Source organism: Rhamphochromis sp. 'chilingali', assembly GCF_963969265.1.
Source record: "Rhamphochromis sp. 'chilingali' genome assembly, chromosome: 14".
Classification (NCBI taxonomy): domain Eukaryota; kingdom Metazoa; phylum Chordata; class Actinopteri; order Cichliformes; family Cichlidae; genus Rhamphochromis; species Rhamphochromis sp. 'chilingali'.
Window position 1 is genome coordinate 31943537 of NC_137941.1, and position 27166 is coordinate 31970702.

At 40.0% G+C, this 27166-nt stretch overlaps 1 protein-coding gene across 7 annotated transcripts; it reads right to left on the reverse strand.

The window, feature by feature from the left end:
• Positions 1-27136, reverse strand: LOC308410634 (interleukin-1 receptor-like 2). 7 transcript variants are annotated; one of them, XM_080904131.1, is made up of 13 exons: positions 26012-26272; positions 21537-21697; positions 11337-11414; positions 10658-10910; positions 9948-10140; positions 9373-9541; positions 7646-7708; positions 7335-7467; positions 7034-7188; positions 5747-5887; positions 4563-4730; positions 3472-3752; positions 1-1128 (listed from the first exon to the last, which is right to left on the reverse strand). In XM_080904131.1, the coding sequence occupies exons 3-13, from the start codon at positions 11410-11412 to the stop codon at positions 841-843; spliced, it is 1920 nt and encodes a 639-aa protein (XP_080760257.1). In that variant the 5' UTR covers positions 11413-11414; positions 21537-21697; positions 26012-26272; the 3' UTR covers positions 1-840. The 7 variants fall into 7 exon arrangements, with proteins under 7 accessions (XP_080760257.1, XP_080760255.1, XP_080760260.1 ...); XM_080904129.1 differs by having other exon boundaries at positions 21537-21773; XM_080904130.1 differs by lacking the exon at positions 26012-26272 and adding an exon at positions 26975-27135 and having other exon boundaries at positions 2-1128; positions 21627-21773.
• Between the last annotated feature and the right edge of the window lie 30 nt (positions 27137-27166).

The window sequence follows — 27166 nt, forward strand, 5'->3', positions numbered from 1 at the left end:
GCTATAATACTAGACCCAGTGTCTTTGTGGTGTATGTTTCTTGAGGAGGAATGGAAAAGAGTAAAAACTGAAAATAATCTTTTTATTTGCAAAATAGTCACACTTTAAAACAAAATTCAAATAGAAAACAGAGTATTTACAATTTCCCAGAATCATAAGTAAAAAAAAATCATTGATTAAAAATGTTAGCGCATACATTTTAACCTAGATTTTTATGCAGCCTCATTTCATGATGTTGTTTTTACAAATAATATACATAAATTTAAAAAATCATCATGAATGTATACTTTTCTGGTTGTTCCTCTTTACAGTTTTTACATGTTAATTTATATATTTTTTCTACATATTTACAAGTTTAATCATACATATGTACATTTCCTGATATGCCTATCGCCCAGTGTCAGCTGGGATGTTGAGGATTGTGGTAATAAAATAACTGTACGACCATTCAAGCTATTTTCATCTGCATTATTTTTCAGGCCCCTTCTGTTACTGATTGTCAGCAGTTCGCATACAAACTGTGGACAATTCAGACACTGCACTGATCTGTCCATGACCAGCTGTCATCTTTAGCCAATACTTTCCACATTTCTTACACTTTTTTTATACTCATTGCAATGTGTTACTTGAAAAGTTCCACAGAAGGTAAAGGTGACATCTCTGCTGAGAGAACATTTGGAGTTGCCTGTGCTGTAAACTTGACTCAGGGTCTTGGTGTCACTGCTTCTGATAACAGTGCCCACGATCTACCTGTGAGTGAGTAAATGCAACTGCCACATTTACATTAGAAACCAGGTACTCTCTGGTTCAATATCTGACAAACACAGATCGCCATCAGAATTACAGAAAGGCGATTGTTTCAGGATACACTACCCTCTTGCCCCGGACAGGCATGTGATACCTCAGTTCCTTCCAAAACCTAGAGGAAGGGGAGAGGGATGTTGACAGCTGTGAGTCTGTTCCAGTTTTTTCTGCATCAGCTCCACTCATGCACGTCTTCCACCTTTCCCTCGTCCTCTGGTTCTTCCACCAACACACGGCACCCTGCTTCTTCCTCAGATGACGCACTGACTCTGGAAATAGAGCCAGTTGAGCAGGCGTGATCTCCTCCAGCTCAACCAGAACCACCTGCAAAGCAGAGCTTAGATTAGACTCGGTGGAATGATTTAATACACATTAGGCAAAAGGGTATCTTTCTGTTTAAAGTTGTAGTTAGAATCAGATACAGGAAATAAACTCTGGGCTCTGAACTTCACATTAATCAGTAATTCTGCATTCACTTCTTACATTTATCATTATTATTTAATATTTTTTGATTTTGGGATAGAAGTACAGTCAGTACTTATGAAATGCCCATCAGTCCTCCTGTTACACTCATGTTTGACATCACAAAATTTAGCACAGAAATACATTTCTCAGCTGCCTCTTTAGCTGATCAGTTAGCTTGATATAGGTGAGAATGGAAATCCATACTAAAAAAATCTGATCAAGATCGGAGCCATATGAATTTGATTTGGGCATCTGCATCTAGCTCACACATCACAAAATATTATGATGTTGTAATATTTTTCCCTTATACTTATCTATCTATCTGTATGAAATACAGACTTATACAAAATTCATGTTTTTACATGAATAATTATGTGTTGTTGTCATTTTAGCCCATTCCTTGTGGTTTTAGGGAACACAAAGACCTCATAATGTCTGTCATACACTACGGGTCAAAAGTTTTAGAACACCCCAGTTTTTCCAAGTATTTATTGCAATTCATTACATTGAGGTCCAATGAATAGCTTGAACTGGTGCAAGGGAAGGGCTGAACTGTCAGAGGCTTAAAAAAAAGGTAAGGTTAACCAAAACTGAAATATAATGTGCATATCAGAATTATACAAAAATCGTGTCGCCTTTTTCAGGGGACACAATATATTTTAACAATTTAAAGCTGTTTTGCAGCAATTGAGATTAATCAAGCTTGATCAAGCTGAAGCTAGTGCAACTGATCAAGCTAGTGCAACTAATTCCTACAGGTGTTCCAGTTTTTCTGGATTACTTACAACCCCCTCTGTCTGCATAAAAGCAATGTTGGAACACACTGTGGTACCAAACCCTCGTGAGCATCTGTGAACAGTATTGTACTGCAGATAGTGGTGTGTTGCTACAAAAATGGCGAGAAAAAAAGGCAATTAACAATGGAAGAGAGACAGACCAGCATAACACTTAAAAATGTAGGTCTTTCCTACTGAGAAATTACAAAGAAAGGTTTCAGTGAATAAAGTTTCCTTCACCATCAAAACGCACTCAGAAACTGGGGCAAATGCTGACAGGAAGAGGTCTGGCAGATGAAACGCCGCAAATGAATCAGAGGACAAGTTTCTGAGAGCTAACATCTTGTGTGATAGGTGGCTCACAGGACAACAGCTTCAAGCACAGCTCAATAGTGGCCATAGTAAGTAATTTCAATTGAAGAGTTTGAGCTTCAGGGTTGACTGGATGAGTTGCAGCAAGAAAGCCTTTGCTATGACGTCAGAATAAGACAAAGAGGCTTGCCTGGGCCATGAAACACCACCATTGGACTACTGAAGACTGGAAGAAGGCATTATGGACTGGTGAATCAAAATTTGAAATCTTCACGAACATCGAATTGGCGAAAGGATGATTCCAAAGTGTGTGGTATCAACTGTGAAACATGGAGGGGCAAGTGTGAAGGTCTGGGGCTGTTTTGCCAAATTCATGGTCGGTGACTTGTACAGAGTGAGAGGCCCTCTTAACCAAAATGATTACCACACCATTGTGGAGTGCTATGCAATACCCTCTGGTATGCACGTAGTAGGGCAGGGGTTTATCCTACAGGAAGATAATGACCCAAAACACAAGTCCAAGCTATGCCAGAACTGCCTTGGGGAAAAAGAACGAAATGATAAGTTTGAAAACATGGAGCAGACAGCACAGTCTCCAGACTTAAACCCCATTGAGCTGGTTTGGGATGAACTGGACACAAGAGTGAAAGCAAAGCAACCTACAAGTGAACTGAACTGCAACAGATATGGGAAGAACTTTGTGAAGAATATTTGATTTTTATTGTAGAAAGAACGCCACGGGTGTGTTCAGCTATCATCTACCAAAGGTGGCAACTTTGATGAGTCAAAAGTTTTGGTCTATAAATTGATTCCATGCTTTTTTTTTTTTTTTATTGCTTATTTTTTACTATGCTTTTATTTCAGAGTGCATGAAACATTAAACAGCATCATTTTCAATAAAAAACTGGAAAAGTTGGTGTGTTCAAAAACTTTTTACCGGTAGTGTACATAAGAATGGACCTAATATGTACCTGTGTGCCAATTTTTGCTCAGCTCCTGATCGTGTAGGAGTTCATGTTTAATAGCGAGATATGCAATTGCCTCTGTTTGACATTAGTCTGATGTCTGGCAGTTTTTTCAGAGACGTGCCTCTGAAGAGTGTCTATTTCCTCACCTTGAGGGAGCCCTCGATCAGCACTCGGTGCATTGCTGCCACACACTCCAGCTGCTGCCTTGTGTCTTTACAGACTTTATCACCAACATCAGAGCTTGTAATGCTAAAGCTGTCACTGGCATTTCTTTGACTTTCATCATCGCATTCACCGCTCTTAGAAATGTTGTTATTATTACTGCTGGTGCTGCTTGTATGTCTTTTGGTGGTAAAAGAGGAAGCAGTGTAGAGAAGGAGGACACGGCGGCTGGCTTGTATGTTTTCTTCAACAGAGTCCACCATAGCTGCAGGAGGGAACAAATAATGAAAACACACGGTTAGAAAATAGGAGCTAAATAAGGGAACTTAAACTTAGCTATATGCAGCTCTAACAGTTATATTTAGAAGTTTATTCCTTTTTAAACTGAAAAGAAGTAAATGCAACCATCGCAGCAGACAGCCAAATTGCCTTTCTTCACAAGCTAATGCAATGCTACTTTTTAACTGCATGAACAAAAAATAAATAATTTGGCTTTGCCACATATTTTCTACTTAGGAAGTCACAGCAACAGGCAAAATATTTGAAAATGAAACAAGCTGATGTGTACAACACTGGGGAATTCGTCTGTGTTTGTGCATTTCTAGCTAGCAGTTATTGTTGACCGCCCTGAAAAGGCAAGACAAGATCACCACAAAACAACTTATATAAATCCTTTCTCATATATACTCTATCTCATGCAGTTTCGTAAAGGAAGAAAGTGAAGACAAAAAGAGGCTAGCTTTTACCACCTACAGCCCATGGTATTTACTTAAAAATACACCATGACCAGCTAAACGAAATGCAAACAGAAGCTTTTTGGATAGTCTTTCAAGATTTTAAGCTTGCTACGTGTAAAACAGCCTAATAATATTTAAGATCTTGAAGTGATCTGCCAATAATGGGTGGGATAAAAAAAATCACAAATTAATTTAAAGAAAAGCATGAAATTGTTGTTATTATTATTTTTTATAATACTAAATGCCAGTCCTTCTTCAAACAGTGCAAGTTAGGCTCTGTGGTTTAAAAAATGGCTCTGGGCCACATGTCTCCGTACTGTTTGCTGTGGGTAAATTACCTTGCCCAGGCAGGCAGTCACGGCCTGCTATGAAGAGTTTGTAGTCACAGGCCCTTTCCAACACATGAGGCAGTGTTTGAAGGGCAAATGTTTCCAAATCCTTGCTGAATCCGAGGTCACAGGGCTGTGGGTATGCCACATAGGCATCGTAAAGCTTCCCATCCAAGTCTAACACAAGAAAAGGAAAAGTTTATGACATGCATAGTTTCGACAAAAACCCTCAAAATTTGATCTTTCAATTAAATATTTAGAGCTGTCATCTATAAACTCAGTTATTCTAATTATTGCTGTGTTCATGCTTTGCAACAAGAAGTTAGATTTATATTGTCAGACAGTGTGCTACCAAGCAGGCAGGGACAGGTACATTGCATGTAATTTATTGCAAAATGACCCCAAGACACCAAGCCATCGGGAAACCGGCAGATATGCCTGGAGTTCACCGAGCATGTGCAGCTATCCTGCATTGTTTCTTAGACTGGAAGCAAATTGGAGACATTATGTCAAACATGTGTAAAAACATTTAAATTCACTGAATAAATTCAGCATGAAACAATTTGTTCAAGCAACAGTGTAACAAATAAATAAATAAAGTTACCAATATGCTAATTGATGATGACAGAAAACAGTAGCTACGTTAAAGCTAATGTTCAACGTAGCTACTGCAATTGCACTTTCTTTTTGAGGTGTTACCACATCAAACTACGTGCTACTTCTGTGTTTCGCTATCTGCGTATACGATTTCACATATGTCAAACTGTGTGGGTAACGCTGTTTTCCTTCTTGTTCGGGTTTTCAAACAGTACTTTTCTTACTGATTCAGCCGTGGATGCTTTCTGAAGTCTTAAGAATCATCGACTTTTAGCAAAAGCAGTCCAGTGTTTGCTATCCCTTTCTTTCATAATCAGCAAATGACATTTGATGAGAAGCAGAGTAAGCAGTCCTGTGGTTAGCTTGTTTCCTTTGTTTGTTCTCGCTGCTGACACATGCAGAGTTTATGACTCTGTAGGTTGTCGTGAATATGTGGGTACTGTGTGTGAAGTAAAGGTGCAAGCTGAAAACATTGCTTGGGGTATTTCCATTGTTAAGTACTGTACTGTTAGATGACATTATTGTTGCTATTGTTTTCTGTTTATAATACGTAAATCAATTGCACATTAATAACTACAAAGCTGCTGAGAACTTACCTTTATTTTTGTAAAAGACTGGAAATGCTCTCCTGAACCACAGCACTATTTCAATCTTAAAAAGGTAGTATAGGGTGACGGTGATGATAAACAGAACCATCATACCACCAAGCACAGATCCGATAGCTATGCCACTTGGATCTGTGGAGATGAACAGCAAACATACCAGACATAAAATTTTAGATTATATATTTGCTGCTGATGCACTGGCTCCAAATTCATTATGGCTTCAAATGTCTAAAAAATTACTTTTCAGTCAAATTAACATTTATATGAGATTTAACTGGTATAAAAACAGCATAACATAGCAGTGTAAAAATGTAACTGTTTTTCAGCTACTTCCTCTTGTAATGTTCATATTTTCACCAGCATCTTTGAAAGCATGAAATTTTGCCTCTGGTTTAATTATGTATATTGAGTAGATTGAGCAGGCTGAACAGCTCCCTCTGCTGGTCATAGTTCTAATAATGCCTCCGAGAACTACAATTCATGCATGTTTGTAACAATTTCTAATCCTCTAGAAATAATACTTTAGATATAGACTCCTTTGTTATTTTGTTTGTTTGTCTGAATATTAGATGCTATGCTAAATGCCATAGCATTTAGCATAGCTAAAGAAGACAACAGAGTGTAAATAAAGTCATAGTAAGACTTTATTTACCTTGAACATGGCTCTGTTATCATGATACTAAATGTTTCTTACATGAGCCTCGTTTGCTCTTTGAGGCCTCGCCAAATCCTGGGTTTTTACTGTTATACAGGTGATTTCTTAGTGAGGTACATTACCATGATGACTTATTAAAATATGTAAAATTGTGAAAATACTTATCAAAGCTTGTTATTTGATTGACCTCAAAAGATTTTCAGATTTTCATTTTGCTGTGCGTTTGACTAAAGCGGTGCAGGTTTCATACTAAGTTATTAACAGGTCCAAGTCATAACAATTACTGTATATGAACAGTTCATTCAGCTATTTATTCAGCTGTGGGACCCTAACAGCAATTTGACTGCATTGCTATTATGAACTGTGTTCATTAAGTAGAAAGTTTGCTAATGTGTTTGGTTTAGCTGGTGGTTTAACACCTATCAAGAGGCAAAACATTTACATTGAAGGCAACATTTTCTGTATTGTAATTAACTAATTCTTATTCATGTATAAGATAATCACTTAAATGAAAAGATTACTTGATTAAGTAATTGTGAGTGGTATTCTCAAATGTAAAGCTTTGATTGCTCAAGGTTAGAGACAAACTAAAATATCATGTTTAGGGGAGACTCTGTTTTTACCTTCTGGTTGCAGACTGAAATATCTTTCAGGAAAGCCCCTGTCACTGTACGCACGGCAGGTGTAGTTGACGTAGAAGTCCTCCTCCCTTAGCTCAGAAAATATCAGCCAGGTCTCTAACCACGCACCTTTACTGGAGCCATTTTGGGGCAGCAAACTGTCGAGGACAATCAGATGAAACAGTTAAAAGGTGATGTGACAAAATGCCTGTTAAGGCAGGAGTCTCAAAAGACATCAACTCTGAACATTGGTTCACTGATAAAGCAGATCAATTAAATAGATTTAGAGTAAAAAGGTACTGACCGCTGTTCTAACATGTGGACACGGTGAGAGGTGTTAGTCTCAAAGAATCCATCTTTGTCCAACCAATAAATATCAACGATAGGCTTCCCAACACCCGGCACAAACACCAGGCACCTTTTACTGAAGTTGTACCCTGAAAACATGCGCAAAACAGTGACTCAGTATAAACATGAAACTGTATATTTAGCATTTACTCTCCCTGCAGAAGTCTGTGACTTTCAACCCAATATGTTGGCCTAAATGAAGCCTGAGATACATAAATATGAAATCAACAGAACACCACATTTCTCAGAAGATCTTAGAGGACTTACCGCTCTGTGCTTTGATTACATCATTGGAGGGTTCATGCACTTGTGGAACCAAAGAGTAATCCCCTGAAACAGAGAACATCAAATACTGTGTAGCTTACAGTAGAGGTTGAATAATCACAAAGATATAATGGAAATTGAATCATATTTCTCTTTCACAGTTTTACAGTAAGCAAACCTAAGAAACCATTATTACTAACACAACTGATGTTTCTTTTTCTGTTATTATTTTTATTGTTAAAATGAAGCGATTATGCTTTTTTCACCGGATTTTTGTCAACGTACAGTAGTGTCAAGATAGTCTTTGAGGCCTTTGGGCTGGGATGTGTTGGGCAACCGTGATTCTGTCCTTTCAACTGCGCTCAGTATAGAAGTCACGATACCTCAGCTCGCTTGCAAGTGTTTGGGAGCTGTTCTGTTCTGTTTTGTTTGTGTTTGAGGGCGTTACTGTATATGCCTGACTAACTGAAGTGGATATCACGGTCAGTTAGCAGTCAAACATAAACCTTGCTTGAATAACAGAACAAAGACACAGCTGCCCTTCTCAGCTGTGTGGGGGCTCCTGACGAGGTCTTTATCTTGTGTAGCCCAAGGCAAACACAGTTTTTGTTTTGTATTTCCCCGTCTTGTGCCACATGCTTGTTCAAGATATAACATAACAATTTTCACTAAGTGAATCTGTGAATCATAATTTGAGGTATCTAGGTGCTAACCTATAAGCTACATGAGGCTTAGCGGGGGATAATTATGACACAGTCAAACCCAAGTAAATGAAAACCAAGTTGAGTGCTCGGAAATACCAGCTTTATGACTGAAGAGCATTGTGCACATCTATACAGTTACTTATTGTATCATCACTGTTATTTTATAATTCATCTTTACATATGGACAAAAAAAATCACTCTGTTGTCTTCTTCCTCTTTTTTCAGCTGCTCCCTTCATGGGGCGCCACAGCAGATCATCTGCCTCTATCTCGCCCTATCCCTATTGCCCCTTTCTATCACACCCACCCTCCACATGCCCTCCTTCACTACATCCATGAATCTTCTCTGTGTTCTACCTCTTTTCCTCCTGCCTGGATGCTCATCCTCAGCATTATATGTCTAACATAGCCCCTTTCCCTCCTCTGCATGCGTCCAAACCATCCCAGCCTTTCCTCTTTACATTTATCTCCAAACTGTTAACATTAGCAGCCTCTCTGATATGTTCAATGCTAATCTTAATCATTTTTGTCACACCCAGTATAAACCTATATAGATCTTCAAATCCCCCAGCTCGGCCTCCTGTCTCTTTATCATTGCCACCATCTCCAAACCGCCATTATCATTATCTTCCCTCCAGTCAATACTTCCATTGCTCTAGGTTGTCTTCCACCTGCTCCCTGCTCTCACTACAGGTCTGCAAACATCATAATTCACATCATCATAATCCTGTCTGACCTCATCTTCAGCCTGTCCATCACTATCGCAAACAGCATGGTCAATCCCTGGTCCCACCCCCACCTTAAACACCTTCTATCACTTCGAATGCGCCCCGCACCACTGTCTCGTTGTCCTCATACATGGCCTCCCTCACATACTTCTTCACCATTCCTGACTACGTCATTCAGAGCCAAAGTTCCTCTCCTAGCATACAAAAGTATGTCATCTGGACCAACTGCCCTTCCACACTTCATCCACTTCATAGCCCCCTCACTTCATTTCAGTGTTTCTCTTAATCTACAATCTCACCTTTGACCTCTGCGCTAATAGTCTCTGACACAGATCCTTTGATGCCACCCAGGGTGAATGTCAGAGTACAGGTATAAGTGCCTTTGTGTTGAAGGTCCACACTGGTAATTTTCAGTCTGGTACCCCAGTACTCATAGCTGCCTGTTCCGTCCTCTATGGGGTCACAACCCTAGAGGGAGAAACGCATAAGTCTTTTTTCAAATTAACAATGCATGAAGAAAAATGTTAACTATTTAAATTGGAGAACAGTTTACAGCCACTGGGATAGTTTTGATGCTCCTAATCTGTTCAGATAGACATTTAAAGAGTTCCATGATTTTTAATATTATTAAACTGTTTGTTTCCCTTCCACAAAATTAAAGGGCACGCACACAAACACACCGAGACTGGGATCTGCTGTCAGTCAAATTGCAATTTTTAAACACTCGTATCTCCCCAGAGTTTCAATACATTCCTGGTATTGATAGAAGTTGGAATAGTGGTAGTAAATAGTTGAGGCTGCAGCTACTGTGCAGTCTCTCCATTAAAACCATTAGGTTTCATGCAGCACTCAACAACAATTCTGGAGAACTCACTCTGTACCACTTGATGGAGGAAGAGATGTTGTAGCTGTTCAGCTTATTCATTTCGTTCTTCAGAGGGCAGCTCAGATTGTCAGTGACTCCTTTTGTAAGTAGCTGATAAGCTTTCCTCGGCCTTCCACATTCTCCTGTAGGTCTTTCATCCACCACCAGTCGGCTAGCCTCCCTGTAGCAGTGGGAAGGAGTCCTGTTGGGAAATTAAGCAGAAATATTATAAATGAATAGATAATTGGGCACACTCGCCCTGGCAGTGAGGGTCATTGTTTGACCTTCTCCACAGTCAAAAATCAAACAATATTAATATTAAATTTGTTGGAATTGTAAGGGATCTTGATCTTAGATTTTGAAAATCTAAATCAAATTCTGTGTTGGGGATAGATAATATTGCAGCAGTGCCGCTGCACGGGAGGCGGACGCACCTGAGCGGAATCCGGTTGTTGTTGTTGGAGTGTGTGGCTGCAAGCTGCAAACCTGCAGCCCGTGTGTGAACGGCAATCGGAATAAAAGTGTTTGAAAGTACTGAGATGTGGGCGGTTTCGTCATTCTCCTATTATAATTTCCAATACAGTAAAAGCCATAAACCACTCTGTGTTCACTGTGATTACTGATAGATCATGGAGGCAGTTCGATGAGTTGTGTAAGGTGTAAATTAATACTGTGTTCTACTCATTTCTAATATTTCTACTTCTACTAGTGCTTCCTACCTCAGTATGGTCACATAATCCCCACTGTCATTCATGGTTACATTGAGAATCCACAGAGTCTCCTCGTGCACCAGGATGTGACCAGTCTGACTGCTGATTTCTTGGCCTGACACCGAGTTGTACCACGTGATGTTGTACGGGACAGTTATGAAATCAAAGACGTCTGAGGACACCAGTGTGCTTCTCAGCATAGCCACATCTCCAGGAACAGAGAAAACCCTCTCAAACTGGAGTTTGTAGTCAGTACAGTTCTCTGCAACATACATGTAAGTGTGGAATAGAGAAAATAGTTATTTAACCTTTTATTGCTGAGAAATCAAACATTTCAAAGTCAAATATAATGTTGTTATTTGTTTGAAATTAATTGAATTGAACTGAACTGAACTGAGATGTGACATATTTCCTGCTCCATGTGTTTTTACTTGAACTTTCCCAAGCAGAGTTAAAAATCAGTGTTGTTGTAATTCTATCCCTGGCCACAAGAGGGCAATAAAATACTTCAGATCATGCTAGTGGCTCAAACTGCAGCTTGGCAAAAACATGACATATGATAAATTTACAGAAACATTTAAAAATGTGTTAATGTGTTCAGTGTGTGTGTGTGTGTGTGTGTGTGTGTGTGTGTGTGTGTGTGTGTGTGTGTGTGTGTGTGTGTGTGAAGCAGTGTTACTCAGCTCACCCTGTTCAAATCCGCTACAGATTCCACACAAACCAAAGAAAAACACAAGGCTTGCCAGTGTTGAACTTGAACCCATGGCTGAAAAACAAAGATACAGAACATTTAGAAGTGAACATGCTAAGAGTCACAGCAAAAACCTGAAATGGAAATCAGCTGACCTAGTGCCAGGTCTTCCTGCGTCTTTAAATTACATCCAGAGAATGTGAAAAGCCCAAGAGCCTTTAAAATCCAGCAAAAACCAGAGAAACTGAAAGAGCTAACTGTACACTGCCTGATATTTTCTCTCTCCTGCTCACTTCTCCTTTCTCACGCCATCTAGCTCCTTCTCTTGATCGTGAATGACTAGCGCTCTGGTATTTGAGGAGCTGCGTGTGTAAGCCAAAATGCTGCGTAATGCTTTATGACTGGAAGCAGACCCAGAATTCCTGATAACAGTCCAGTGTTAAGTGTTGCTCCCTTGGCCAGCCTCTACATTTTTGCATGGAATGTATTAACCCCTCAGGAGGTTGCCCAAACTTTTTAACGAGCACAAAAGTGATCGTTTGCCAAAAACTGATTTCCAGTGTTGCCGTGTGTGTGTTTTTTTGTTTGTTTGTTTTGATGTATAATGTCTTTACTTATATTGGTAAGTAGATTTTAGTGAACAGGGTTTACGGGGTTATATATAAAATTTTAAAATGACCTGTTTTTTAAGTATCTTTATGACTCTGCGTTATTGTACCAACATTAAAACCAATCCAGTCCCCTTTTGGCCACTAAAAATATCTTTATGGAACTATTGTTATATAGTTGCAATTTCTGCTATCCTCTTAGTCACTTTGTCAAAAACTGACTGCGGCTTCTAGCTTGTGATACCAATGTTGTTTTGTGGCTCAAGATGACTTATTTTATATTATTGAGGGATACATTTGATATGCTTCGCTGTTTAAAGGCCAAAAGTTTATTCATGGCAGTTTAAATACTTGTAATTACTTTTTGGCAAATGCCAGAAATCAGTTTTTGGCAGACGATCACTTTTTGGCACATCGGTAGCCTACGCCCACTTACACACACATGCAGTGTAATGATTGTTTACGCAGGCAAGCTTGACCTTCAAAATAAAAGCACCACAATTTGAACTAAATAAAATAACAAATAACAAATCCCACTTTAATATGGTCATTGGTTTACTGAAACCCACAATTGCTCCTATCGCATCCACCGTGATGAGTGCGAGTGTGATTATGACTGTTAAAGTGTTGTACGAATATGAATGTGAATGTGGCTTGTAGTAAAAAAGTGCGCGCTGAGACCGATTTGATTTAACTGCATGCGTCCGTAGTTTTAATGTGGTTGTTTACACATAGTGAGGTAACCTGGTAACCTCGACAGATTGCGGCTGTTTAGCCCGTTGTGTTTGGCACTGAACATTTGATCTAGTTTTAAACAACATGTAAGCAGGGACTGTGTTTACAAGCAGATAAACCAGAGTTTGTCTTCAAAAGGTGCAAAATGTGGGCCTGTACAGGGCAGGGGTGCCACCAAGGGGGTCGCTGGGCAACCCCCAAAATTTGCTGCCCCGCCTTAGTGCCTCCGGGCAAGACTGCCCTATGTTGGTAATAATGTAATAAGGTTGCAGACAAGCTGGTGCAAATCCCTGGACAGATCACTGGTGCATCTCAGGGCATAACATAACATAGAGACAGGCAACAGTTCACACTCTTGCCTGATCTAATATTTATGATTCTAATTCTTATATGATTGTAATATTTATTTGTCTTTCCTGACCAAGTTTGCTCTTAACCCCGGAGAACCAATGGGGCCAGAGCCGACCCCATTGGCTTACTAGGGAAACCATGGGGTCAAATTTGACCCCATGGTTTCTCCAGGGTTAAAGGATAACTCCATTCTGGGAGAGCCGATGCTTCTGCTCGGCTCTGCTGAGAATCATTAAAACAATGGTTGAGACTTCCAATCAATCAATCAATCAATCAATCAATCAATCAATCAATCAATCAAAACAGATTATTATGGATTTTAAAATCTTATTTGGTTTTGATATGTACCTATTCTTAGTGATATCAGCTGATATCGACAATTAACCAGGCAGAACATTCATTTTGCTCTTTGTCATACTTTTTCAAGTAAACTATATTTGCCGACAGCATATTAAAACTGGAAATTCTGGTTTTATGGTGTGTCACCCCTGTATGGCCACCTCTATGAAAACATTCTGGAGGCGACAGGGACACAGACAGAAGGGCAGGGTGTGGTCGAGTGAGAGCGAGGGCGAATGTAAAGAAGGTGCAGTGCTTGTTACAACCACGGCAGTGAATCAGAGAAGTAAAATGTTACGGTCCCAGCAGTTACTTTTTCAAGCAGAAATAAACACGCCCACACCTCCCAACAAGCCAGAGGGATGGTCTTGCTTCACCAGCTTTTGTGTGAAAGTAACCGTAACTTAGTTCCCATGTGTAAAAACAGTGGATTGAAGGGACCTTTTAGTTCCCTGAATCAGCTCCTGTGACTGAAAGTTCCAGAGAATCTGAGTTGAAGCCCAGCATATGACATTTTCTAATAAAGAAGCAATAAAATTTAAAATCTTCCCAGGAATTCAGTACCAGCTTTAAGTGCCGTTAGAAGCAACATCTGGGTTTTTTCACACCTGAGCACCTTGTTTCTTCTGGCTGACATCAGTTCATGAGTTTGCATAAATGTGCATGGTTTTCTCATCAGTTCAGTGTGGTTTACGCATATGTCTGGGCAATTATTAAAACCAATAGAAGACCAGAGAAAATGGCTTTTAACTTAGAATTACATATTACCAGCCTTTCACTGAACTAGTACTGGTATTACACAATCAGTCCAGTCATGAGTCCAGTCATCAGGTTCAGTTACAATTAAAGTACACGACTAAAGCAGAAGGCAGACATGAGTGTACTGAGTAAGGAGTGACTTACTCGGTACATTTTCTACATGGATCTGAATCAAACATGCTGATTTACTGAGTGATTAACATCTTAACAGATCCATTCATGTTTGATCCAAAATGACTGTTACTGCTGGTTTTAACTTCCTATTGAATTATTTGCATGGATGTGGTTGGAAAGCGCCAGAGGAAAAAACAAAACAAAACATTGCTTTCCTAAATATGGTACAGAAACCTGTCATTAACAGCACACAAGCAGTTAAAATAAAATCTCAATTGTTTCATAAATTCCCCTCACCCCCACCGACTTCATCCACCCATCTTCTGAAACTCTGTATGAATAGTAGTTTAGCATACATGCTTGAACTGGTTGAAACAGCAGCTGTAATACTCTGTATGAGGTCACGTTCAGATGAGATTTAATGACAGATTTTTTTTCTAACATTGTGTGACTTCACACCCGCAGAGTCTGTAGCTGCAGATAGTGTGGAAACTTCACACAAAACAAGTGCAGTGCTTTTCTGTGTTGAAAAGGTGATAAAATATAGAAAAAAATAAAAGGAAATATAAATTTAAAAAAATGACAGATATTAAACAAATGTGTGTGCCAGTCCCGGCTTTCATGATATTGTCCCCCCCTCCCATCAGTAGTAATTTAAAAACGTTTATAATGCTTTAACAGCTTTGGGGCAGAAACTGTTTTTAGTGTATATGACCATGATTTCATTGCATTGTCTACCCGATGTTTCGCGATGGTCCGATAATGAATCTATCAGCACATCTTGAGTCGTTTGCAATTTTAAGTAAAAAGAAATAAATTGGTACATAATATCACAAATCGGTATGGTAAGTTTTGACAATCTGCACCAAGGCAAGCAAAGGCTTTTAGAAGAACACAGTAGCAACGAAATGTGTGCAGCTGCTGTGGGAAGAAGGAAAGGAAATGATCGAAACCTCAAAATTCTCACCTGTGTATCACGATACAGGAAGAGCTACTGCTGATGGGAAAACTATAATGAATGGGAGATTGCTTGTGGTTAAAGAGGGCTCCAGTGAACGCTGTGAACGTGTCTTAACACTGAGTGGTGTTTGTTTAGTTTTGTTTCATCAAAATGTTTCACATCTTTCTGGGAAAAATGTAACCAGTATGCAGTGTGACACCACAGATAAAAACAAGCCAGTGCCTTCAATAAGTGTTATCCTGGGTTCACAGGCCAACCGTCAAAGGCAATATTGGTTGGTATCGAGACTTGGCTAATATTAGTGCTTTTATTGTTGGCTTGTGTTTTTTTACACTGCATGCAAACCACACAGGATCTCGATTACACGTGCACTTTTCAAGTGGTTGTTGTTTGTTTTGAGCAGAAGCTCTTCTGAAGAAATCTCGTTTCTAAGAAGAAAAGGTTCACAACATTTTGACTGTGAGAAACAGGCATGCAAAAGCAGGCTCCATCTATCTAAAGCTTATATTCACTCAGTTTTTGTTCATAAAAGCAAAACAAATAATGGAAAATAAGCACGGCTTAAAATAAAGTTGGCTAAGTGGTCTTTAGATTTAAACAAAAAATATTTTCAAGGTATAAAAGGAGAGCTGAATTTTAATTCATTTTAGACCCAATATCTGTGTCTGCTTCCAGTGCATAGTTGAGCTATTTAGACAAGTTCAGGCAGAGAGGGGCGAGCGTGGGAAGAAGTGAACTGGTTCATCGGGTCACGCTGCAGACATGAGGCTGAAGAAGACAGAAACGAGTGAGTCACCGGAGGTGTAAACCAGCGGGCAGGTCAGGGATCCCAGAGGTTGGCTGCGCAGTGGATTCAGACTGAGCTCATGTTTACCAAAAGTCAGATGACGCTTAACTTTTTCTTTCTTACTGTACTTTTGAATGACTCAGAGCCACACATGCACTCTTTGTGAAATGGTGGTGTACCACCTTAACTCCAAATAGATTTATAGTTGTGTAATATTACACTTTTCAGCACCTTATCTTGGTACCACTTTCACACATTACTGGAAACATCCTTAACTGCAGACAATGGCTAATCAGTGCAGCTCAAAATATTGCTTCCTGGCAGGAAAGAAGCAGGTTTCCCAGCCAAGATCTGCCTATTTTGAGCACTATTTGGGTTTTTGGAAGAGAAATTCTCTATCATTTTTGTCATTGGCAGTGTTGCAAGATCTACAGTTTATGCACTATTACAGCTACAGTCAATAATAAACTTCAAGCGGACACCTTATGCTCTTTATTTTGCTTTTTCCCCCTCATAAATACTCTGTAATAACTGTGGAAGCTCACATTAAATATAGTTCTCAGTAAAACAAAAGTAGAGATAAACTCTTTTTCAGTCTTTGGTCTACTTTAAGATCTTCAAGATCAGGTAGAAAGGGATCATCTATAATAGCTCATAACTGTTTAATATTCGCTGGGAGCTATTTGACTGTTATTCAGAGATCACACTCCATCTACAAAGGGCCACACAGCTATGACAGACTTGTGACATGCTAGCTTCACCATGCACAGTTCACAGCAGACCTCCCATATGATGTAGCCTTCACAGATGCCAATGACAGTATTTATACTTTTGTGTATCGTGCACCTCCATTACTTTGTATTGTCACTGCCAAAAGGCTATATAGTGAAGTTTTCTCTTCAATTCGATCTATTCTCGTTCAGTCAATTTAACACAGGACCATGAATCCGGCGTGAGGCACACAAATCTGCCTTTGATCACAGTGTATCCACTCGCTTGCTGTTCAGACCTTTTGTTTGCAAGGGGTAGCCAATCAGAGCAAAAATGACTTAAAGGGACAGGAGCTAAAACACCAATACTAAGCAGTTGTACCAAGACCCACTATAAGATAAATGACTATTCTGAATAATGTCATTAGAGTTCAATAATAACAATAATAATAATAATAAAAGTTTTGGATGAATTAATCAGAAAGCATTTTGAATCTAAACCTCCCCGATTAAGTTTCAGTCAAGGCACAAAACAAGAAAGTGATGCAGTTTTTCCAGAGCAAGCAGCACTAAAGATGTCTGCTTCTGGGAACAGATGGTGGAAGGAGTGAATGGCTGATGAGAATATCGTTATCATAGTGTTGATAACCACTTTAGGGAAGGGCGCAAGAGGAGCAAGGCTGCTGGAAATCATTTCGTATCTTAAGATATCTTAAAGCAATAATCTACAGTTTATAAAATCTGCTAATCATCTTCAGCACGACCTTTTCTGTTTGCATTCATTGGACAAAGTCAAGCTGTATGTTGTAAACCACAGCAGTGTTATTGAAAATGCTTGCATGGCAGAAAACTTACAGAAGCTGTTGGGAAATGGGCCTCGCTAACGGGCCAAATTTGTGCAATGTTTAAATTTCGCTACAGCAAACTGACAGAGAGGAACAAGCGTCTGTTTTCTGTTTACATTTGGTTAAATGTTCATTTGGTCTACAGATCTGTTCAGTCATGTGAACTTTGTCCATCTGTTTATAGGGCAGCGATTACCACATACACTGAAGAGCGGTCACAGGTGCAAGGTACTGATAACACGAACATCTCAGGAAAAGACAGACACTTTACGTGCATGCGTAGCTCAGGATTTTACTTTCAATTCCATGTTATGTTGGAATTAAATTAGTTTGTCAGCAGGTTTGGTGTAGCAGCTTAAAACTGCACGAGCCTGAAACAACAAGTGCTTTCTGTAGGGCAGTCAAATATTTAAAATCAAGGATGATGTGGAAACAAACAGCAGTGAGCTCAGCAGTGATTGGCTTTAAACAGAGGTTGCAAACTTTGTATGCGTCACCATAACAGCAACAAAATGTTCTTTCAACTGCTGTTAACAAACAGCTCGCAGCTGTAGGAGACAAACTCTGGACTTCAGGAAGGGAAATATCACAATACTCAAGCACTGCTCAGGGTTCATCTTTTTGACTGACTGATCAGTCGAAACCAACATTAAGTTGCTAAAGTTTGTCCTTAAAAAAATTCTAAGCAGTATTTTAACTCATTTAAATGTTCATGTTTACTCAATTTCAGTTTGCTCTTCCTCCAATTTGCCTTTAACCTCATTTAACCCCATCTTGTGAATAGTTTGAACAGCGCAGAAATGTTTTGGAGAAACGTGGCAAATGTCAGCTTTTTAACATTTCCATGTTCCTAGAATGATGAAAAAGTCCTTAGCTAAGCTAAAACAACAAACTTTTTTTTATTTTAAGGGGAAGAGGATGTGATTTCAATGGAGAATTGAAACCCAGATCTTCAATGAATCGCATCAACCAGCAATAAAAGTAACAACTTGCTCACAAGACTGACACACCCTGTAGGTCAGTCATAAAGATGACTTATTTATCTTTGAGCACACAGCCTAGTGTGCTCAAATAACGCCTAAGACTTTTGGATTATTTTCCTTTGTATAGTTGTTGTGGATTTGTTAAAATATGCAGAGGAGGAGAATCTGTGCGCCTGTTCTTGCACCTCCAAGTTTCTACCTTCTGTTGCTGCTTTTAAATCCAATAAATAGTGTTTGCATTCTCAAGCGCCACCTGAATTTCATGGTTTGCATAGCCTTTCCTAACCAAATATCTGTATTTTTATATTTATTAATTATTTAGGTTTTTATTTGCACCCAGAGAATTTTCTGCACTCTAATTCAGGATGCTCACGCCTCTTGATTGTTAAGCATCAGATCAGACTATTTTCACAAGCTGAAAGGAAACACGCTGTCCTTAAGAACACTTTGAATCTTGTTCTCATGTTTGCTAAACCAAGTTATTTTTAACCATGTCTGAGAAATTCTGTTTTAAATTAAAGATGCGGTATGAGGAAGCCTTCCCGGAAATGTGAGGATGACCATCCCTGCTGGCCTGATAAGAGACGAACAATGTGGGAATTTTCTAATATAAATGACATTTCAGCCCTTAAGAGCGCAAAGGGAGACGTCTCAGAAATAGTGATGGAATAGTTTTCTAAAACTAGCCTGCAGAAACCGTGCCATCCTTGAACAAGGGTTAATGGCTTAAGTTTAAGACATGGAGCTTGTGGGAGGTTATCAAAATACATGACTCATTTAGCTCTGAAAAAGGGAAAGCAACGGGAGTTACCCTTCCTTCAGCCGAGCCTGAGAACATGAATAGTGTGACTGTGTTTTTTCACATTGTGGAAACAATATTGCAGGTAGTGTGAAATGGTAGTTTGTTTGTGCTTTTTGGTTTGAGGTGAAATCCTCTGTGAGAAGGCTGCTCTCGTTTTTTTCTATTGTGGCTCTGTTATTTTTCCTCTAAGCTATCTACCTTAAACATGCAAGAGAACATAATGTAGAAGGGTCTAAATGTCCAAGTAAACACAGTTTCTAAGAGCAGCAGTAACATACAGCTGTGAATGAGCCAGGTCTTCCGGTTGAGTGAACGCTGGCGCGACTGGCTGCCGCTACTCACCGGCCGCCACTCACCTAAGTCCACCCTCAAAACTCATCTGTTTAAAATTGCCTATTCTTAAATTTCTGTATGTTTTAACTTTTATCTTCTATTTTTATCATTGTGTATATTTCCAGTTTTTATCTGTTGTACAGTGTCCTTGGGTGCTTTGAAAGGCGCTATTTAAATAAAATGTATTATTATTATTATTATTATTATTATTATTAAACTCGAACAAACTGCAGGCTTGGGAATGCAGATGAATGCTCCAGAATTACAAGATTTTGTTCAGGGATTATACTGCGTATCCACATGAGAAGCTGAAGCCTACAAGTGTTTTGTTTTTTTCCCTTTGCTGTCAAATCACTGTGTACACTCCCTGCAGTCCCTGCCTTAAGCAAGCTGTGCCTGCTTCAATTTCCTCTTTTCTCCTCCTTATACTAATATTTGACAATTTGCTTAATTTCCTCCTGCATCAGTCTAGCCTATCCCTCATCACCCTGCTCTTTCAACACAGAAATATTCATAGGCTATTGTTTATGAAAATATCCCAACCAGACACCCTCTCATACATCTGCAGGTGGATTGTTCACAGTTCAAGCTTGGTGTTTAAGCTGCTGTTTATAGAGATGAACCAAGTGTATTGACTAATCCTCATATGCATCATTTATAATGCTAAAGAATAAATCCAGTGTCCTCTTTCTTAGCAGGAGAGTCAATGTACAGTTGATGTAAACATGGGGCAATAACCTGTTTTAACACAACAGAAAAATGACTGAAGTCCCACACAACTTTTTCTTATTTTCTAGCCAAACCACTGTGCATATGTTACATCTGCAGCAGCCATCTACATTTGCTCTTGGATTAAAACAAATAACAGTTATAAATAACTGTCCAAACTCCCGAGGGAGGTAGAAAGGTCTAAAGGGGAAGGACAGAAGCTGAAATAACATGACAAACAAATGCCTCTCTGTGTAACTCTTGAACTGATTTGACGATATGCATTTCAATACATTATTAAATCAGAAAAACCTTCCCTAAATCAAATCTCTCATTCCTGTCATCAAAGCCTTCATTGGGTATATTTGTGCAGGGTACTGATAACACACAAAACAAACAGCACTGTGGCTACAGGAACCTGTTATCAGGGTGCAGCGACAGCAAAGTGTTCACGTTAGATCATTTTACCTTTCTTGAAAATACATGAAAATACATGAATCGATAAATTTGAAATTTAAAGACCTTAATGTCATGTCATCATTATATAATATTCTGTAAACTTTCTAGGCATTTTAGGACAGAATATTCCTGATGAGTCTGTTGGTCTGGAATTACTCAGCTGCATGGCATTGCAGGATGTGAAAAAGCACATACAATGTTGACAAAGTTCAGTCACGGTAATGCAGGAAGAACTCCTACATAAGCTTTGGAGATGACAAACTGCGAGAAAACCGCACAGTACAACCCACACTGAACAGCCACCCAGAATGCACCTAAATGAATCACTCCTTTAATGTGAGGTTTTTGATTTGGCATGAAAATCGTCCCTTTTTCTTCTCATCATCTGTCAGTTTTATACAAGAAAAAAGGTGTCAGTATTGCTATTCCTGCTCTATGAGATCTATCCATCGCTCAAAAATCAAACATTTGTGTTGGCTGCAGTGGGCATCTTTACTATAGTGTGAAAGGAAGTGTGCCTCCTTTGTGGTAAACATTACAAACGCACTTTTTCGAAAAAGTAAACAGGCGAATGGTAGACCTCATATTTCTAAGAATTCGAGCACCGAGGCCACATTCAGTGGCAGAGTTTGCCCCAGAAAAGTCAGAAATTATTAAGAACATAAACAGCTTAGGAACAAGTAAGTGGTAAATATTGACTCACCTAGGAAAAAGAGACACCGAGGCACAACACAGGCGAAGGAAGGATGAGACAGTTTACTCGACACGGCAGACCTAAGAGAGGAAATCTCACCTCTGACCCTTGCATGCAGAGAGGAATCTCAAACGTGCTGCCCAGCCGGTGACTCAACAGCTTTGTTCCACCTCCACAGGACGACGCACAGACACAGAGGAGGAAGAGTGTGTTTGGATTGCACCTCTCAGCTCTCTGTTCTCCTTCCTTTGCATTTCAACACAGCGTTAAATCAGCTAAACCTTCCCGAAATCAAATCCCTCACTGCTATGTTAACTAAAAATAACTTATTCTGGTTCACTAACTGTTAACCAGAAAAAACGCCCATAACATAAACACGGATGTTAAATATAAACAATATATTTAGTTGCTCATATTGTCTACAAGAGCATAAGCACATTTATATTTGTTGTTAAATATGACTGAAAACTCACTTTTCATTCACAGGATATTTAACTGTTGCAAGATTTCAGCAAGAAATGTGAAATCTTTGTGTTGTTTTTTTCCGCAAAAGAAAAAAAGTCTTTGCTTTCAAAGAAATGTCTATAATGTAATGAATTAACAGAAGAACTAAATTCACCCTAAGCATGTTTAAAACGCTTCATTTTACTTTGGCGGAAAAGAAAATACACGCTATTATAGTTCTAATTGAAAAGATTAAGCCAGAAGAAGCAGAAAGCAGAAAAACTGTATATCCTTACTGTCAGATTTAATGAGGACGAGACCCCAAAGCAGGACTACAAACAAAAAGCGAAAAAGCAGGGAGCCAGAAAATCAAACACACAAGACACAGTTCTGGGATCAGCTCGGCATTGAGGCAAGCATGGGGAAGATGGCGGTTCGTACGGCCGGCCAGGTGGCCAATCGTGCAGATAAAGCAACTCTGTGGGCTGCCTGAGAGACCAGTGACTGAAACCCTCTAATGGTTTGAGTGGTGACAGGCATTGGTGATGGGACACGTCAGGCAGATGGACAACATGCCAGCAGTGGAGGTTCAGTGAGAGACTGTGTTGAAGGAGGAGAGGGGACTCCTCTAGAGGCTTGTGTGGAAGCCAGCGATCACTGAGACAGAAATACGCTGAAAGATGGATGGGAGCCCAGGAGCTGAGATGGAGCAATCACATGTCGCAGCAGGTGGTTGACAACAAGAAGGCTGATGCTGACAACAAAGGAGACCCTGGTGTAGGCTTGGGGGTAGGAACAATGTAGGAACTCCACAGAAGGCTCAGCAGGTATCTGCATTTAAGACAGAGACCCTTATACTCAGGCTGTTTGTTTGGAACTCTTGGATTCAGGATTGTGCTCACACACTTGCAGAGACGAATCAATGGACTCAAGCTGAGACGCAGGTGGAGAGGGACCCTTGGACTCGGCATGTTAACGGCAGTCAGGGTGCCATTGCCTGTCCTCTAAAGGTCTGTGTATCCCTTCATGGATATGTCCCAGATTATCACTGACCCACCGCCAAACCGTTCATGCTGGATGATGTTACAGCAAGCAAAACCTTCTTCTCCACAGCTTCTCCAGACACTTTAGTGTCTGTCATATGTGCTGAGGGTGATCCTGCTCTCATCTGTGAAAAGCACTGAGCATCACTGGTGAACTAACCAATTCTGGTATTCTATGGAAGATGCCATTGTTTCACTGTTGCCCCTCTAATGCACCTGTATTTAATTTAACATCAAAGCAGCTGAAATTAATTAACACCCCCCTCTGCCACTTAACGGACAAGATCAATATCGCAGAGGTTTAATTGCCTTGATGCTGAGTGCAACACAATGCAAAGGAGGAAAGACATCAGTAATGATCACAGAGAAGCAACTGTTTCAGCCCGTCAATATTAGACGGGTTATAAGGCCATTTCCAAACAATATGAAGTCCATCATTATGCAGTGAAAAGATCATTCAGAAATGGAAAACATTCAAGACAACTGCCAATCTTCCCAAGGAGTAGACGTCCCAGCAGATTCATCCCAAGATGCTCAGAGAAACTGTAAAAAACACCCAAATAACAACCCCCTGTCTAAATCAGAGACAAACAGCTGTTTATGTTTTTAAACCCATTTTGCACAGAGAGGCATTTTTTGAAAAATGTATTGATAGCAATGTTGAATATTATTACACAGGAAAAAAAAAACTACACGTAAAATAATCACACCGTGACGCCTCTGCCTTTGTAAATGGAGGGACAGTAACTGCGTGTTTATATGTAAGCGTGTAAAACCTGCAGATAGTCAGATTAACAGTATTTTGTCTCTATCTGCCATTCTGCAATTCATCTCATGTAAACAATAACGTGGCGCACAGCGTGACATGAAAAAAGGCACATACCTTTGACGCTGCGTGACGAACTCTGTATTCCTCGTCCACACGGAAACGCAAAAAAGGAGGAAAATCTCAGTTTTCGCTGATTCGAAACGGCGTTTACGTGTGGATGAAACAGCTGCGTTTTCAAAAATACCCGCGTAGGTGCGGACGTAGCATAAAAGAGTTAGTGGTTTATTTATTGCAGTTTACTTGTATTTGCTTAATTGTTTACTAAATGTTTGAGGTGTGAAATAAACCGCAATGGAGCAAAATATGGGTGTGTGTGGTTGGAGGATGTGTTAGTGCATGCATGCGTGTGCGTGTGGGGGGGCGCGAACATTTTTCATGTAAAACAAAGGGGGGCCCAGCAAAAGAAGTTTGGGAACCGCTGCATTAAAGCATTAATAAGGCAACCACGTGTTTGTGAATGTCAAAGCACACAAACCACAGGAAGGCATCCTTAAAACATGCTTCAGCATATCTGTGTATTCGGCACTTGACTCAGATAACCTAGAATCCGGACATACTGGGTCCTAACTAGAGCCCATTCAAAAAGTTGAGATGAGGTAGTCCATCAAAGCAACAAATGATAAGGGGAAAAAAATTCCTCCAGAAATTCAATTAAAGTCTCTTGAGTCAAGCCCAAAGCAATTATACAGAGGTGTGAAGCCACACCCGGGCTTCCCCAGTGGATAAAGGAATCCCCATGAGCCACAGCCATTCGTCAAGATATGAGTCAAGCCCTACATCGAGTACAATCCCTGAGTAAATGTCACATTTTCAAACAGGATGTGCTGCGAGAAATGTGTACCAGTTCAAAGCTACAATTCAGCAGTGAGACATATCCCGAGCTCACGCAGCAAATGTTCTCTTTTCTGTTTAAGTGAGTAACCTGAAGGTTTTTTCCCTTTTTCTCTGCCTACTCACTGTGTAGACTGTTGGTGACTTGTGATATTGTATTTACAATTTTCAGGTATCTGTACTTTACTTGAGTATTTCTTTTTCTGGCAACCTTTTGCTTTTACTCACTACATTTACATAAATATCAGTACCTCAGCGCCTAGCTAGCGTTACAGAAGAGGAGCGATTATAAAAGAAATAACGCTTTTTAACCGTTTGTGTGCAGTTTGTCTCACAGTCTAGCTAAAGGTTCAGCTGTTGTATTTCAGATGGAGAGAGAAGAAAGAGAGCTAACGTCACTCAGAGATAGAGAAAGATAAGAAAGACAGGACAGGAGAGGAGAGGAAGGAGAGAGGTTAGATGTAAAGGTAGGGGCTGCTAAGTGATATTTCATAAACTGGAAATTTCAAATGTTTTTAAATCAGATATTGGGTCTGTACATGAGACATTATATTTTTTCATATGTGAAACGTGCTGCAAAACAAACTGAAGTAGACGAACTATGTTATTTAAAGGTTGCATGACAATCCTCTACAGCAGGGGTAGGCAACTCCGGGCCTCGAGTGCCAGTGTCGGTGCCAAGTGGATCAAGGACACATCTAAAACCTGCAGGACACCGGTCCTCGAGGCCTGGAGTTCCCCACCCCTGCTCTACAGGTTAGTGCAGGATAAACAGGTTAGTTTGCAGTTGTGGACATCCACAGAGGGCAGCAGGTCAGTTGATTACAGCCTGCACACTAAGAAAATCTACTGGAGCTCTCAATAGAAATGATTGTGACTTATGATTCTTTTCCCCACACTGAGCCATTAAAACAATTTAAGATTTCACCACATCCCACCAGCAATGTTGGGAAAGTTACTTTTAAAATGTATTCCATTACAGATTACAGAATACATGCCCCAAAATGTATTCTGTAACGTATTCCGTTACGTCACTCAATGAGAGTAACGTATTCTGAATACTTTGGATTACTTAATATATTATCATGCTTTTTACAACTACGTGAATGTACTATTGCTGTGATTTATTACTGTTACTGAAGGTCCGCGGGTCCGAACCATAGTAAAGGGACCTCTGGTGTTGGGCTCGTAGCCGAAAAATAGCTTTACTTTGTTGTCTGGGTCAAGTTTGCTAGCGAGAGACAGAGAGAGGAGTTGAAAGGCTGCTCCAACGGAACTTATTGTTTCGGAGGAAAACATGAACACAGCATACAGTCTAGTCGTAATAGCTTACTTACAACTGGGCTCGTCAGGCACTCTTCTTGGCTGCAGTGGTTATTATTATATTTACATGCTTCCCGCTCCCGTTTCTGCTACGATAACTACTTTTCCACTCTCCTTTTTCTCCCTCCTCGCGCTCACAGACACATAACGGGTATGGCAGTCCATTCTCCCTGCAGCACGGACTACACTGCCCATAAGGCTACATTCTTTAGGGCTATGCCTGTAGCATTCTGCCTATTAGCTTAGCACAACAACAACAACAAAAAGGCGCTCTCTCACCCAGGAAACACGCAGTCGCAGAGAGTGCGCGTCACCATGGCAACCGTAACGCTGCCGCCTGGAACAACAGAACATAGCTGTCAAACCAAACCCAAACAGTCCTGACCCGCCACAGTATGAAACAGGAAAATTCTGCTGTGTAATCCATTTATTTCAACAAAGTAACTGTATTCTAAATACGTAACGGCGGTACATGTATTCCGTTACTCCCCAACACTGACCATTGTACTCCCATCCTTTATCCAGCCGCTGGTCTGCCATGTTTAAATGACACCGGTTAAGAGGGAGCATGCCAACTGCATTTGTGAGCGTGTTTGTGGGCGTGTGCTTGTGAGAAGAAAGTAGCTTAAATAAATATCACGTGTTTTTTCTTTATTTCTGAGTCCTCTGTTGGTTTACTTCAGGCTCCAGTGAGCAATGCTTTTGTAAAATATCTGGGCACATGTACGTAAAAGCATTAAAAGTAGGAAAATCATTTGAATCTGTCTCTTGAAGGAACAGAAAAAAATGTGTTAAAGTCTGTCTGGCGCTTACGTCACCGACAGGACTTCGTACCAAATCTGTTTTGGTCAACATGACACTGATCTAGAAATGAGACTGTGTTGAGTGCCACACATGCAGAAGCATCATGGATGATTAGAGTTCAGAGGTTTTGATGTTATGGTGTTAGATACCATTGTTTAACACAGGAAACTCACCAGACTGCTGTTATGTCAGTCCTTCTGTCAAGGCAACCGCCTCCTTAGTTTACGTGAAAGTCTTGTAAAAACATCTTAAGGTGGAAACAAAAAAATCTCATCTTAGACGTGTCCTTCGCAGCTCATACTTCCTCTTTCTGTGAGGACTTAAGCACATGTGGCAATTTCCTTTTTGGGAGATATTTTGAAAGC

Coding starts and splice junctions, on each gene's coding strand:
- LOC308410634 (XM_080904134.1), bottom strand. CDS start 11,412: ATGGGTTCAAGTTCAACACTGGCAAGCCTTGTGTTTTTCTTTGGTTTG. Junction 7,709..9,372: donor TATTAGCGCAGAGGTCAAAG/GTGAGATTGTAG, acceptor TCTCTGTTTCAG/GGGATTACTCTTTGGTTCCA. Junction 1,129..3,471: donor TGATCGAGGGCTCCCTCAAG/GTGAGGAAATAG, acceptor TCTGCTTTGCAG/GTGGTTCTGGTTGAGCTGGA.